Here is a 16500-nt window from a genome sequence, read left to right as displayed (position 1 = left end):
AAAACTAAGCATGAGCTACTTTGCAGAGTAAAGCTCACTCCCTCTAGACTGTCCCAATACTAACCTCAGCATTCCTGATTTCAAGGGGTAATATTTCCAATGCTAGAGTATCCGGAAAGTTAAGGGGCAGTTTTATGCTGTGCAACTATGATCACTAAGTAGTACATCCAGCTCAATGGATTGATTAGACCAACCGTTGTGGGTTTGGAAGGTGCTGTCGAAGGAGCCTTGGTGAGTTCCTGCAGTGCATCTTGTAGATGGTATACACGGCTGCCACTGTGCGTCGGTGGTGGAGTGAGTGAATGTTTAAGGTTGTGGATGGGGTGCCAGTCAAGCGGGGCTGCTTTGTCCTGGATGGTGTCGAGCTTCTTGAATGTTGTTGGAGCTGCACTCGTCCAGGCTGGCCCAGCCCGGGCCGGTTTAGCTCAGTCGGCTAGATGGCTGGTTTGTGATGCAGAGCAAGGCCAACAGCGTGGGTTCAATTCCCCGTACCAGCTGAGGTTATTCATGAAGGCCCCGCCTTCTCAACCTAGCCCCTCGCCTGAGGCCTGGTGACTCTCAGGTTAAATCACCACCAGTCAGCTCTCACCCTCAGAGGGGAAAGCAGCCTATGGGCATCTGGCACTATGGCAACTTTACCTTTATTTTATTCATCCAGGCAAGTGGAGAGTATTAGATGATTAGTTTCTCTCTTGTTGGAGATGGTCAGTGCCTGGCACATATGTAGCGCGAATGTAACTTGCCACTCATCAGCCCAAGACTGGATATTGTCCAGGTCTTGTTGCATTTGGACATTTTGGGCTGCTTCATTATCTGAGTCGTCGCAAATGATGCTGAACATTGCGCAGTTATCAGCAAGCATCCCCACATCTGACCTCATGATAGGAGGAAGATCATTGATGAAGCAACTGAAGGTGGTTGGGTCAATGACGCTAACCGTGAGGAACAGTCCCGGGACTGAGGTAATCGCCTGCACCGACTATTTTCCTTTGTGTTGGGAATGAAACCCACCAGATTTTCTCCCGATTCCTATTGAATCCAGTTTTGCTCGGGCTCCTTGTGATTTCAGATCCACGGCAGCGCGATTGACTCATATCTGACCCCTGAATTGGCCAAGCAAGGCGCTCGGCTAAAAGGAAATTAGGGGTGGGCAACGAATGCTGGCCCAGCCTAGCGACGCCCACATCCCATGAAAGAATAAATAAAGAAAAGTAAGAGCAGCACGGCGGCACAGTGGTTAGCACTGCTGCCTCCCAGCGCCGAGGTCCCAGGTTCGATCCCGGTTCCGGGTCACTGTCCGTGTGGAGTTTGCACATTCTCCCCGTGTCTGCGTGGGTTTCGCCCCCACAACCCAAAGATGTGCAGGGTGGGTGGATTGGCCTCGCTAAATTGCCCCTTAATTGGAAAAAATGAATGGGGAACTCTAAATTCAAAAAAACTAATAATTAAAAAAAATAATGAAAGAAAAGTAAAATGTTGCCGTCCAGTAAGCCCAGGGTCCACGAAGCAAGCAGGAACCAACAAGACAGAAGGAGTCTGTACATTTACAGATGTATTACTGTCACATGCTATCGCTTGCAACATATGCCGTAGTTTATCACCAACAGACGACAAGATAACCTTGTTGGGTAGTGGATAGATTGGGAGCAGCTGGGTACATTCCTGTACAAATTGGAACTAACTGCATTAATCGAGCATTGTAAATTGTACCACAAACCTGGGAGGTTTCGGAAACCGAACTCTCGAGCAGACTAGTAGTCTCAGTCAAGACGGGTATGCGGAGCTGATGTACAGATAGGCCGCGATCTGACTGGACAACGGAACCTGCCCTCACATTCTTGGGGGGGGGGGGGTTGAATTATAATTCGCTCAGGGAATCCGAGTTGCTATGGCAACATTCACCTTTACCTGCATGTTGTAGTCTGGAGCTCTGTGATCAGGCTCGTGGCATCAACCTTCTCTCCGTGACACAGCTGGCCAGGAATCTTTCCCACTATTACCGACTGCCACTGGCGTGTGTGGGAAGGATTGTGCAGGTTGATACTGAAGCCGTTTTGCCGGGTTATGAATGCACGCTCCATGACCATCGAGTCCTGGGGTGGGACTTGAGCCCGGAGCCTCCGGTTCAAAGGCGGGGTCACTGACCCCCCCCCCCAGGGTCAATCTGCAGTGACATGGGGCTGGTTTAGCTCACTGGGCTAAATCGCTGGCTTTTAAAGCAGACCAAGTAGGCCAGCAGCACGGTTCGATTCCCTCCCCGGACAGGCGCCGGAATGTGGCGACTAGGGGCTTTTCACAGTAACTTCATTGAAGCCTACTCGTGACAATAAGCGATTTTCATTTCATTTATCACATATAGGTCAGACCAGGCATGGTCCTCCATCGACATTGCTTTCACGGTCCTTGCTAAGATTTTTAATTTCAGATTTTTATTGAATTCAAATTTCATCATCCACCTGTGGTGTGATTCGAACTCGAATCCCTGGATTGCTAGTCAAGTGGTAATACCGTTCAGCCCCCAGCACCGTGTTGCAAACCCTCCTCACTTGGGTCTTTGTGGTTCTCTCTCTGTTGTGCCTACAGGAATTGACAGCTCCATTAGCTGGAACTCTCCTATCTGTACTTGAGTTGGAAGCTTAAACATTTACCTTTTATATGGGTCGTACGTCGGGCTGTCCCTCCTCGCATAACTGAAAAGGAAAGGAAACATTGTCAAGTACCGACTCCTGACTGTGCCCGCATCCCGTTCCCCACCTCGCGCTCTCCCGCTGTCAATGTCCGTGTGGAGTTTGCACATTCTCCCTGTGTCTGAGTGGCCACAACCCAAAGATGTGCCGGGTAGGTGGATTGGCCACGCTAAATTGCCCCTTAATTGGAAAAAAAGAAATGGGTACTCTAAATTTTTTATTTTTTTTTAAAAAAGAGAATGGAAGTGGGCCCAGCCAGCAGCAGCCACTAGACGGACAGAACAGTGGCAGATTTAAAACACCTTTAAAAAAGCGATGCGAGTCTTCACCGGCTCAGTGTTCCGCTGACAGAGTGGCCACGATCAGGGAAACGGGTACATACCTGCTTTATTTTAAATGGAAGAGGGGGAGGAGATTGAAAAGAGGAAACTTTGAACGGAAGCACCGCAAGGGGTTGGATGGAGAGGGTCCGTACCTGGGTGGGCTGATTTTTCTGCCCTTCAAACGCTTCTCTCTGAATTCTCTCCTCTGCCTGCGCGACCTTCGCCCCTGCAAACGGAATGACAACATGACAAAATAATTCCACTGCTCAGCTGCTCCAGACCCTGGCACTGGCACAGTGTGCGCTCTCGCTCCCTGGCACAGTGCGCTCTCGCTCCCTGGCACTGGCACAGTGTGCTCTCGCTCCCTGGCACAGTGCGCTCGCTCCCTGGCACTGGCACAGTGCGCTCTCGCTCCCTGGCACTGGCACAGTGCGCTCTCGCTCCCTGGCACTGGCACAGTGCGCTCTCGCTCCCTGTCACTGGCACGGTGCGCTCGCTCCCTGGCACTGGCACAGTGCACTTGATCCCTGGCACAGTGCGCTCGCTCCCTGGCACAGTGCTCTCGCTCCCTGACACTGGCACAGTGCGCTCTCACTCCCTGGCACTGGCACAGTGCTCTCACTCCCTGGCACTGGCACAGTGTGCTCACTCCCTGGCACAGTGTGCGCTCTCACTCCCTGGCACTGGCACAGTGCTCTCGCTCCCTGACACTGGCACAGTGCGCTCTCACTCCCTGGCACTGGCACAGTGCTCTCGCTCCCTGACACTGGCACAGTGCGCTCTCACTCCCTGGCACTGGCACAGTGCTCTCACTCCCTGGCACTGGCACAGTGTGCTCGCTCCCTGGCACTGGCACAGTGCTCTCACTCCCTGGCACTGGCACAGTGTGCTCACTCCCTGGCACTGGCACAGTGTGCTCTCGCTCCCTGGCACTGGCACAGTGTGCTCGCTCCCTGGCACTGGCACAGTGCGCTCGCTCCCTGGCACAGTGCTCTCGCTCCCTGACACTGGCACAGTGCGCTCTCACTCCCTGGCACTGGCACAGTGTGCGCTCGCTCCCTGGCACTGGCACAGTGTGCTCTCGCTCCCTGGCACAGTGTGCTCACTCCCTGGCACTGGCACAGTGCTCTCACTCCCTGGCACTGGCACAGTGTGCTCACTCCCTGGCACTGGCACAGTGTGCTCACTCCCTGGCACTGGCACAGTGTGTGCTCACTCCCTGGCACTGGCACAGTGCGCTCTCACTCCCTGGCACAGTGCGCTCTCACTCCCTGGCACTGGCACAGTGTGTGCTTGCTCCCTGGCACTGGCACAGTGTGTGCTTGCTCCCTGGCACAGTGTGCTCGCTCCCTGGCACAGTGCGCTCTCACTCCCTGGCACTGGCACAGTGTGTGCTTGCTCCCTGGCACAGTGCGCTCTCGCTCCCTGGCACAGTGCGCTCGCTCCCTGGCACAGTGTGCTCGCTCCCTGGCACAGTGCTCTCGCTCCCTGGCACAGTGCTCTCGCTCCCTGGCACAGTGCGCTCTCACTCCCTGGCACTGGCACAGTGTGCTTGCTCCCTGGCACAGTGTGCTCGCTCCCTGGCACAGTGCGCTCGCTCCCTGGCACTGGCACAGTGCTCTCACTCCCTGGCACAGTGTGCTCTCACTCCCTGGCACTGGCACAGTGCTCTCACTCCCTGGCACAGTGCGCTCGCTCCCTGGCACAGTGTGCTCTCACTCCCTGGCACTGGCACAGTGTGCTCGCTCCCTGGCACAGTGTGCTCGCTCCCTGGCACAGTGCGCTCTCGCTCCCTGGCACAGTGCGCTCGCTCCCTGGCACAGTGTGCTCGCTCCCTGGCACAGTGTGCTCGCTCCCTGGCACAGTGCGCTCGCTCCCTGGCACAGTGCGCTCTCGCTCCCTGGCACAGTGTGCTCTCACTCCCTGGCACAGTGCGCTCGCTCCCTGGCACAGTGCGCTCGCTCCCTGGCACAGTGCGCTCTCGCTCCCTGGCACAGTGTGCTCTCGCTCCCTGGCACAGTGTGCTCGCTCCCTGGCACAGTGTGCTCTCGCTCCCTGGCACAGTGCGCGCTCTCTCATTGCTGCTACAGAAAGGGGACGAATGGGTGCCCTTACCGAGTACATCGCCTTCTCCTCCTCCAGGGCCTTGGCATGTTTAATCGCCTCCACCTCCTCTTTGTCTTTCCGCAGCATCCTGCAAGCAGAAAGATGAGGACCCGGTTTTAAAATTCGACCAAAGGCCGTCGCGCTGTACCCTTCGCAACATTGTGACCGGTGGTGAAGGTTCAGTGCCAGCGGATTGCCCACCTAACCTCACCACGGCACGCTGCCTTCGAGCCTTCCGGGAGAAAACAGGAGATTAAGAAAACCCCCTCTTCTGAAGCTGATATTGGGTTCTAGCGTCATGAACCAATTTCTCCCAACACGTCATCCTATAATGAGTAGTGTTCCCCTGTCTAAAACAGTGATGACAGCAAAAAGTGGCTGTGTGAATGTCAGTTCCTCAACTCAAAGGTTCAAGCCCAAATGTAAACCCTATAACCCCGCTCTGACTAGGGGACCAAATACTTTGGCACACACTAAGCCTGAATCAAGAAATGTTCTGCCACTGAATCAAAGGGGCCTCCCAATTAAGAGACAGGCGAGGGGGGAATCTCCTGGAGTGTTGCTCGTCTGAGGAACTCTCTTCCTGGGAGAAGAGGAGGTTTGGTCATCAAGGTTTCCTTTTTGATTGACTCCTGCTCCTATTCCTTACGACTGGCCGCCACTGCAGGAGGTGGCGTGCTTTTGTCGACTGGCTGCATAGGTTTAAACCTCACCTGACAAAGTCACCTTCAGACATCCCATAAGTGGTCGCGAGTTTGTTCAGCTCCAAAGTTTGTTCGGAGTTTAATTCATCAACGTCCACTTCAACATCTTTAAGGGCAGGAAGTAAACATTCAGAAAGTTGCACAGGCGAATGATCTAGACTAGCAGCAAAAAAAATATACCCTGAACCTTGCCCCTGGTGCAGACGGAGAGGGGGAAATAAAAGATGCACATTCAGAAACAGATTGGAGCCACTCTCCCTCCCTGGCCAATTTACATAGAGAAGCAACATTTACAAGGCGGGATCTCTGTTTAAACCGGAGTCAAGTCACCTCCATGACACCCACATGGTCTTCTCCGGCTCCTAATGATGAACTAATACATTTAAGAAGCACAAAATAAGGCCATTCAGCCCTATGATTTCATCCTTGTTAAAAATTCTTTACTGAGATGTGGGGGTCACTGGCAAAGTCAGCATTCCTTGCCCATCCCTCATTGCCTCTGAAGGGGGTTACTAGTCACCCACATTGCAGCATGGTGGTGCAGCGGTTAGCACTGCTGCCTCACAGCGCTGAGGACCTCGGTTCGACCCCGGGTCACTGTCCGTGTGGAGTTTGCACATTCTCCCAGTGTCTGCGTGGGCCTCACCCCCACAACCTAAAGATGTGCAGGGTAGGTGGATTGGCCACGCTAAATTGGCTTTGCATTGCAAAAATAATGTGCCTTTTTAAAAAAAAGTTACCCACATTACTGTGGGTCTGGAGTCACGTGTAGGCCAGACCGGGTAAGGACGGCAGATTTCCTTCCCTAAAGGGGACATTAGTGAACCAGATGGGTTTTTAACCACAATTGTTTACCGTTTTGGGTCACCATTAGTAAGACGAGCTTTATATTCCTCTTTGTTAAAAAAAATCATTAAATTTACTAAACATATTAATCAAATTTAAATTCCACCAGCTACCATAGTGGGATTCAAACCCTCGTCCACAGATTTCCAACCCACTGGCATTACCATGACACCACTATCTCCTCCTCTTCTGGGACTTCATTCCACCTAACCCAACAGCCATTAGCATGTGGGTCTCACCAAATGGCTTTGCCAGTCGTTACTTTATCCGGTAGTTAGCTGGAAATTTTTCCCCCCTGGTGTGTAGAATTGATGTTGACCGTGCAAATTAAATGTAAAATGGCAGCTTGGCTCAGTGCGCACAAGTTAGCAAGTTACCGGTTTGAGCTCCGCTCCCAGGATGGGAGCATGTTAGCGCTCACACCCGAGTGTTGTGCTGCACCGTTCAGAGGTGCCATCATTCAGACGATGAGGTGTCAGACCCCCCCTGCTCTGGTGGACACACCAGGTCCCGTGGCAGTACCCGAGGAGTTCGCCCTCAAACACCAACGACACAAAGAATTACTGGTTGCTCATCTCGTTGTGTGACGATCGCCAACTCTGATCCCTTACCTAACAAAAACTAACTTCTAAAGTGCTGTCAAGTCTGTCTGTTTGACCTTGAAACAACATTCTTGCTTCAGCTCACCCGCATGACAATAGTTCTTTATGTCGTTCAATGAAGTGCCCATTTGAACTTGCAATTCAGCACAGGCTAAGGAGCAACTCTTCAGGGTGACAAAACTTAACATTTGAATTCAAGAAGCAGGGTGGCACAGTGGTTAGCACTGCTGCTTCACGGCGCCGAGGTCCCAGGTTCGATCCCGGCTGTGGGTCACTGTCCGTGTGGAGTTTGCACATCCTCCCCGTGTCTGCGTGGGTTTCACCCCCACAACCCAAAGATGTGTAGGGTAGGTGGATTGGCCACGCTAAATTGCCCCTTCATTGGAAAAAAGTGAATTGGACACTCTAAATTTTTTTTTTATAAGCAGGGCTGCCTCACGGCGCCAGGGACTCGGGTTCGATTCCATTCTCGGGTGACTGTGTTGAATGTGCACATTTTGCCAGCGTGTGCATGGGTTTCCTCCCACAGTCCAAAGGTGTGCAGGTTAGGTGAATTGACCCCGATAGAATTGCCCCTTGGTGTTCAGCGGTGGACAGGTTAGGTGGGGTTACGGGAATAGGGTGGGGGAATGGGCCTAGGTGGGGTGCTCTTTCACAGGGAAGGTGCAGACTCGATGTGCCGAATGGCCTCCTTCTGCATGGTAGAGATTCTATGCACTGCCACAATGAAATTCCTTCGAAGCACTGGCATCCAAAACATGAACCTTTTACTTTTCAAAAGGAAGTCTGCTCTGTATTTCCAGCATTGTTTTCATTTTATTTCCGATTTCTCAATTCTATCTCCTTTTTAACCCCATTAAATTGTACTCTGACGAGAGCTGCCAAACCCCAGGAGCAGCACAGGGGTCTCCAAGGAAATTTGATCTTTAAAAAAATTTTTTTTAGCGTACCGAATTATTTTTTCCAATTAAGGGGCAATTTAGCGTGGCCAATCCACCTATCCTGCACATCTTTTGAGTTGTGGGAGCGAAACCCACACAGACACAGGGAGAATGTGCAAACTCCACACAGACAGTGACCCAGGGCCGGGATTCGAACCCAGGTCCTCAGCGCCGTAGGCAACAATGCTAACCACTGTGCCACCGTTGTGCCCGGAAATTTGATCTTTTAATGTTAAGAATCAACTGGACCTTCACAGTTTAAACATTTTACATTGCCGTCTGCCGCGATTGACGTTTCCGGAAGGTTCTCCCAGAGACACTACATCAGCTTACCTATATCGGGAATCTCTTCATCCGAGTCACTCTTCTCGTCTGAATCCTCCTCTTCGTCTTCATCCCTCTCCTCGATCTTTTCGTCGGTGGTTACCGAGCTGTCGTCGTAAGTGTAGCCGATTGAAGCTTTCTTTTCTGCCAGTCTGTTAGGGGCAAGATGGAAGGGTGATTAACTGGACATTGGTGGTGGTGGTGGTGGTGGTGGGTGGTGGTGGTGGTGTGGTGGTGGTGGTGGTGGTGGTGGTGGTGGTGGTGGTGGGGGGGGGGGGGGGGGGGGGGGGGGAGATGATCTTGCTATGCACAAACGGCTGCCGCATTCACTGAAGCAACAAGTCACAGTACTTCAGCCTAGTTCATTAAATGTAAAGATTTCCAATGTACTTCTTTACTCAAGGAGTGGTGAGGATGTGGCACACAGCTGAGGCAAAGAAGATTAATTTAAGAGGAAGTCACTGAAGTAGATAAAGGAGGAAGAAATTGAAGGATATGCTACTGGGGTGGGATAATCTTAATAATCTATATTAGTGTCACAAGTAGGCTTACATTAACACTGCAATGAAGTTACTGTGAAAATCCCCTCGTCGCCACATTCCAGCGCCTGTTTGGGTTATACAGAGGGAGAATTCAGAATGTCCAATTCACCTAACAGCACATCTTTCGGGACTTGGAGGAAACCGGAGCACCCGGAGGAAACCCACGCAGACACGGGGTGAACGTGCAGACTCCCCACAGACACCCAAGCTGCGAATCAAACCTGTTTCTCTGGGTCTGTGAAGTGACAGTGCTAACCACTGTGCTACCGTGCTGTATGGAGCATAAACCTTAGCATGGTGACGTGGTGGCAACATCACTGGACTAATAATCCAGAGGCCCCAGGCTGACACTCTGGGAACACGGGTTCGAATCCCACCCCGGCAGCTGGTGGAATTTAAATTCAATTCATAAAATCTGGGATTGAAAGCTGATCTCAGTAACGGCGGCCGTGACAACGATCATTGATTGTTGTAAAAAACCCATCTGGTTCACTAATGTCCCCTTTAGGGAAGGAAATCTGCCTTCCTTACCCTGTCTGGCCTACACGTGACTCCAGACCCCACAGAAATCTGGTTGACTCTTAAACTCATGGGAGGGGCTGGGTCTGTTTTTTTTAAGTTTCCTTTTCAGCCCTGCCCCGTGTCTGCTTTTGTTGCAGTTTGAGAGTTCTGCTCTGGGTTCTGAGGAAAGCAGTTGCGTCTCTCTGACTGACTTCTGAAAGATTCTCTCCCAAGGATTTTGTGAATAAATCTGTAAGCCGCTAAGTGTTCTGTATTGATGAGGGGCATTTGACCTGCGAGTGTGGATTTTGCTTAATTGAAAGTTTAGAAGTACTGAAAGTAGCTCAAAAATCTTTCTTTATCATGTTGCAAGAACTGTTTAACTGTTAATTGATAAGCTGCTTTTTCCTTGGACGTTAATGGGGTAAATTCTGGGTTAATAATAAAGTTTGATTTAATATAAAAGATCTCTAGATGTCAGTGGAATCACTCCTGGAGCAAAGTACAGGTTGAGAATCCCTTATTCGAAATGCTTGGGGCCGGGTATGTATCGGCTTTCGGAATTTTTAGTGACAATGCGCATGTGCACTGCGTTGGGACCTGCGCATCAGCGGCGTGTAGAGACCTGCGCATGCGCGGTGCGTTGGACCTGCGTATGCGCGGTGCGTCGGGACCTGCGCATGTGCGGTGCGTTGGGACCTGGGCATCGCCCGGGACCCTTTCCAGAGCCTTGTGGGTTTTCCCCACTCGTGACGCCACGCCAGCGCTCGAGAAAAAGTGCAACTTTCGGATAAGTGGTGCTCAACCTGTATCCTTTCCTCACAAGTTTCCAAATTGAAAAATTGCTGGGGTCTCTTCCGGTTTCCTAATATTAATTGGGGTTTCGTCTGGGTACCAATACAAAATGAATGGCCTGTTTCTCCACTGTAGGTACTTTTTTTTTTTTTTTTTTTAAATTTAGAGTACCCAATTATTTTTTCCAATTAAGGGGCAATTTAGAGTGGCCAATCTACCTATCTTGCACATCTTTGGGTTGTGGGGGTGAAACCCACGCATACACGGGGAGAATGTGCAAACTCCACACGGACAGTGACCCAGGGCCAGGATTCGAACCCGGGTCCTCAGCGCCGTAGGCAGCAATGCTAACCACTGTGCCACCGTGATGCCCCACTGTAGGTACTTAATAATAGATTTCCCTTCTCTTCCTTCAGCCTCCATCCTTGCTCAAGGGGGAATCAAGGTCAATGGCAGTAGCCCCCATTAACTGGAACTCACTCAACACAAAGCTGGGTCCACTTGGGCACTAAGGTATCAGAGAGTCTGGACACTATAAAGAGAGAGACAGCGCATAGCTACTGCCTGCTCCATCCTTCCACCCTCCCTACCCCTGGGTTCTGCACATACTTCTTCTTCTCGTCTTTGTTGGGTTTCTGCATGCCCCCGTACAGCTTGGGCACTAAGGTATCAGAGAGTCTGGACACTATAAAGAGAGAGACAGCGCATAGCTACTGCCTGCTCCATCCTTCCACCCTCCCTACCCCTGGGTTCTGCACATACTTCTTCTTCTCGTCTTCGTTGGGTTTCTGCATGCCCCCGTACAGCTTGGCCACTAAGGTATCAGAGAGTCTGGACACTATAAAGAGAGAGACAGCGCATAGCTACTGCCTGCTCCATCCTTCCACCCTCCCTACCCCTGGGTTCTGCACATACTTCTTCTTCTCGTCTTCGTTGGGTTTCTGCATGCCCCCGTACAGCTCGTCGATGTATATCTGGTACAGGCACTGCTCCTCGGCAACTGAAACACAGAAAAGCTGGTTTAAACAAAAAGGAATGAATGCTGGAAACTGAAGCCTGAACCAAATTCACTGGGCATGAAAGGATCGACGTGGGGAAGAGCAGGAAGGATTATTGAAATGGGGCGTGTCTGCAGAATGCTGCGGTATAAAGGGACCTGGGTGTCCTCATTCATGAATCATGCAAACATAGCAACTAATTCGGAGGAAACATGTGGAGGTGCCACTCCGAGTCACTCACTATCCTGACTCGGGAATATATCGGCCATTCCTTCATTGGCTGGGTCAAACACCTGGAACTCCACCTAACAGCACCATAGGTGTACCTACACAACAGGGACTACAGGGTTCAAGGCGGTGGCTCAACCCCCTTCTTTACAAGGGGTGATTAGGGATGGGCTTAGCCGGCGAGGCCCAATGAATAGGAGAATAATGCAACGCAGCCTCTGGAAGATTGGAGTATACAAGTCGGGAAATCTTTCTAAAACTGTGCAGGACATTAGTGAGACCACATCGAGAGAAAACGTAAATATCGCCACAGTCCCATAGGCTGCTCGCCCCTCTGAGAGCTGACCGGTGGTCCTTTAACCCGAGGGTCGTCGCACCTCAGCCGAGGGGGCAAGCTTGAGAAGGCGAGGCCTTCGTGAGAAACCTCAGCCAATACGGGAATCGAAACTCTGCATCATGAATCAGCCGCCCAGCCAACTGAGCTAACCTATTACTTATGTTCTGATGTAAAAGATGGGGTTAATGCTTCGGTTCTGACAAAGGGTCAACACTTCAAAAGTGAATCAAGTTGGATAGATGGGGCGTTGCAATCTAGGTTGACAATGAACTAATCGGATGGTGGAACAGCCTGGAGGGGCCGAATGGCCCCTCTCCTGGTTCCTACATTCCTTTTAATTTTTCCAATTTAGGGGGCAATTTAGCGTGGCCAATCCACCTAACCTGCAGAACTTTAGGTTGGGGGGGGGGGGGGTGGGGGGCAGTGGCACAGTGGTTAGCACTGCTGCCTCATGGTGCTGAGGACTCGGGTTCGATCCCGGTCCGTGTGGAGTTTGCACATTCTCTCCGTGTCCGCGTGAGTCTCACTCCCACAAACCCAAAAATGTGCAGTGTAGGTGGACTGGCCACACTAAATTGCCCCTTAATTGGCATTTTTAATTTAAACCATTGGGCTGTGGGGGTGAGACCCACACAGACACAGGGAGAATGTGCGAACTCCACACGGACAGTGACCCAGGGCCGGGATCAAACCCGGGTCCTCGGCGCCGTGAGGTAGCAGTGCTAACCACCACGGTACAGCCCTGGCTCCCACATTCCTAACCTCTCCTCCTTCAGGTGGGCGCTGAATATTTCCTCTACTTATTTGATCAAGTTATTGGCACCACGAACGGTAACGGTGAAGCAGTAACCACCAATGCAAGCCAGGCAAAATTCAATTTGTACTTTCTGGAACTAGATGATGAAGTTGATCTCCCGTGGCATTGCTCGGGGTTAGGACAATGTTTGAGAGGATGCTGAAACAAAATTTACAAGGACTGGAGTGGGGATATGGCCAGGAAAAACCGAACGATTAGGACAACCACCAGTTTGGGCAATTTACACAACCGTGTCACTGATACAAATTCAGGGCGGTTTTACCGGCCTGGGAAACTTACTGCCTGCAAAATCATTCTGTACCAGACCTCTGTATCGTTCATAATTACACTTCCGTTCATCACTGTCGTACTCTGGAGAGCTGGATTGGAAAAAATAAACTTTTGTCACAAATTCGAACTGTTATTTTTTAAACCCCAGAGACCTGTTCTTCCAGCAACCCACAATGGTTTCATCAGACGCGCATGACTTGGGTTTGCAAACTCCCAAACATGTTGGCATGAAGGTTGACCTGTTTAGATTCCACGTAGACATGGAGTACTGGGTAAGGGGGTCTGACATTTGCGACTAAGACAAAGAGAAATTCTCATATCACAGGTTGCAAAACTTCCCAGATTCTCAGTCATTGAAAATATTCAGAACCGGGATTAATCGGGAGCGGAAGCGCTCCCTCGAAAGAGATGTCCGTTCCCAAAGGCCAAGAGTGATTTTACGACAATGGCTTCAGGTGGGGTTAGGGAGGATAAGGTGGGAGTTGGGCCTAGGTAGGGTGCTCTTTCAGAGGGTCAGTGCAGACCCGATGGGCCGAATGGCCTCCTTCTGCACCGTCGGCACTCTACGATTTAACTTTTTAATTCAAATTTCACCACCTGCCGTGGGATTTGAACCCAGGTCACCAGAGCATGACGCTGGGATTCTGGAAGGGCCGGTCCAGTGATACTGCCACTACGCCACATGTTCTATATTACCAAGTGACTGTTACAACTACGGCTGTTCCTTTGCAGCGTAATTTTTGCGCATCTTCTAGCAATACACACCAAACTCAGACCAACCCTTGCGCTTTGATGGCCATGGAGTGGCATTCGGGTTAAACCGCGTGGTTCCCAGGACTGCCGGCAACTAGCGGAGGGAGCGAGGGAAGGGGTTCTCTTTCTATGACAAATGAAGGGACGAAAATCCCCTCCTGCTGTCGCGCTGATACTCACAGAGAACTCAGGAAGGGCGGCGTGTACTCCAGGATATAATCCAGATGTGCCCGGACATCAAACCGATCAATCATGTTGTTCGTATCGCCCTGCCAAGGCATCCTTGGAAAATACAAACACGGAACCATCAGCAAGACTGGGTGACCGAATTGTGATTGTATGCTGAAGAAATACGGCTGGAGATTCAACAATATTGTGTGTGGGGCTGGGGGGGAGGGGTGTCAGGTCTCTTTCTTTAAGCAGCCCCTTCCTCAAAGTGGAGTATTCAAGACATCTCTGCACCGCAAGTTATCCTGAGTGCAAACTGCATTTAAAAGTGGATTGAGAGCTGAGATGGTTTCTGTTGTTTGAGTGGGAATAAAGATAGCAGTTAAGGGTTATTGTTTCACGGTGTTGATCAGCATTGCTTAAGTGGTAATTGTAAGCTTTTTCTTGTGTGATGTTGAAGATATTTTAATACTGTGTAGGAATAAAGTTTGTTTTAATAAACCATCTCCCTATTTTGTGTGAAATCACTCCTTTCCTCACACTCTTGCAAAATTAAAATAAAATATTGGGTTTCCTGTCCAGTATCCGAGCCACTGGTTCCGGGATCGTAATACTAATTAAACAAATAAACTAACAAATTAACAGCCCCTTAAAGAACTAGTCGTATACTCTTCATATGTAAACAAAAAGTCAATAAATTAAACAAAAATATCAGGGGATGTCCCGGTGGGACAAGGAAACCAAAAACAGAATTGCAAAAGACACTTAACTGACTAATCCAAAATGTTATTACTGTGGCTGATGAGGCATCCCAGCCCCCGCGGTGCCCACTGGGCACGGGAGGCCAGAAGCGTGTTGGTGGAGAACGCTTGCTGCCTCTCCAAGGCTACCCAGCGTGAATGCAGCCAGGGTTGAGGGTCGGGCAGTCAGATCGGACGACCCCATCAACTGCCTAGACCAGTTATTGGTCAATGTGACCAGGCTCAGGAGCTGGTTTATGAGGAGGCCCCTCCAATAATAATAATAATAATAATAATCTTCTATTAGTGTCACAAGTAGGCTTACATTAACGCTGCAATGAAGTTACTGTGAAAAGCCCCTAGTCGCCACATTCCGGCGCCTGTTCGGGTACACGGAGGGAGAATTCAGAATGTCCAATTCACCCAACAAGCATGTCTTTCAGGACATGTGGGAAGAAACCGGAGCACCCGGAGGAAACCCACGTAGACACGTGCAGACTCTGCACAGTGACCCAAGCGGGAATCGAACCTGGGACACTGGCACGGTGAAGCCCCAGTGCTAACCACTGTGCTACAGTGTCTCCCCACCAGTACCTCCCCCCACCCCCTGCCGGCGATCGAAGATTAGGTGCATGGGGCTGAAGTGTAACTAAATGGTGAGGAGCAGCCCCTTTAAATAACTAAAAAGGGGCTGCAACCTCAGGAGCTCCACATGCACTGGACACCCCTTGGCTGCAGAAAAGGCCTGCGGCCTGTGAACCACCGTAACCTACGGCTGAATAACGCTGCTGCATGCAACGCCCTGCATGCCAGGACCCCGGTGGAAAAAAAGACGGCATCCCACGTAGAGAGCCCCCACGGGGGACCTTCCCCACCGTCAGATGGTAGAAGAACAGAATGCCAAGGTGTGCCCTGACTGTTGAGGAAGGCAAGGAGGTGGGTGGAAGGTGTGCAGCAACAGGCCATGAAGGAAACCCCTCTGGGCTGAAGGGAAAGTGCAAGATACCCTCTGAAGGTGGTGTCCAGAGAGGAGGCCTCTTGAAACTGAATAGCCAGGATAACACCAAAATAGTTCTACATAAGTTTGGGATTGAGATTCATCATAGAAAATATACCCAGTAATCATTGTTTTTTTTTTTAAATTTAGAGTACCCAATTATTTTTTCCAATTAAGGGGCAATTTAGCATGGCCAATCCACCTAACCTGCACATCTTTGGGTTGTGGGGGTGAAACCCACGCAGACACGGGGAGAACGTGCAAACTCCACACAGACAGTGACCCAGGGCCTGGATTCGAACCCGGGTCCTCAGCGCGGTAGACAGCAATGCTAACCACTGTGCCACCGTGCTGCCCCAGTAATCATTGTTAACCATTAAACCTGCATTTTAGGACAGAGCAGCAATAAGCATTCAAACCCTTGTTACAAGCAGTGACCACAATGCATGATGGGATTGAGCTAGCTAACTTGCCCATGTTTTTGAGACAAACGGGATTGTGTGGTCAGCAAATAACATGGTCAACTCAGTAAACAGTTTTTATCAGTGGCCCCGATCTCCTGTCTCAAACAATCCATGGAGTGAAGAGGATACCAGCTTTGGCATCCTGCCCCTGAATGAATATTGAGGTGGGCAGGAACTGGCTTGGTTGGGAATGTCCGAAAAACAGCTTTAGAATGGACACAAGATCCTGGTAAACAACAGGCAACAGGATGGGGTTAAATCATGAGCTGTTCACGAGTCATCATTTTGCTTAAAGTAAATTTTACTGGACAATATAGAAGTGACAACTCCAAGGATTGGATCAAGTCCAACTGGGGT

General features: G+C 50.6%; 1 protein-coding gene across 1 annotated transcript in view; it reads right to left on the bottom strand.

Moving 5' to 3' along the window:
• The window catches only part of LOC119957718 (CLK4-associating serine/arginine rich protein), a 41185-nt gene that overhangs the window by 19194 nt on the left and 5491 nt on the right, over positions 1-16500 (bottom strand). Inside the window, exons 5-12 of the mRNA XM_038785798.1 lie at positions 13955-14056; positions 13031-13110; positions 11287-11371; positions 8543-8685; positions 5830-5926; positions 5126-5204; positions 3163-3236; positions 2649-2690 (exon numbers count right to left, since the gene is read on the bottom strand). Of these exons, the coding sequence (XP_038641726.1) occupies positions 2649-2690; positions 3163-3236; positions 5126-5204; positions 5830-5926; positions 8543-8685; positions 11287-11371; positions 13031-13110; positions 13955-14056 (702 nt within the window). The remainder of the gene's footprint in view (positions 1-2648; positions 2691-3162; positions 3237-5125; positions 5205-5829; positions 5927-8542; positions 8686-11286; positions 11372-13030; positions 13111-13954; positions 14057-16500) is intronic.

Source organism: Scyliorhinus canicula, chromosome 27, assembly GCF_902713615.1.
Source record: "Scyliorhinus canicula chromosome 27, sScyCan1.1, whole genome shotgun sequence".
NCBI lineage: Eukaryota > Metazoa > Chordata > Chondrichthyes > Carcharhiniformes > Scyliorhinidae > Scyliorhinus > Scyliorhinus canicula.
Note: the sequence above shows the minus strand (reverse complement) of the source record. Positions and strands in the feature narration are given on the sequence as shown.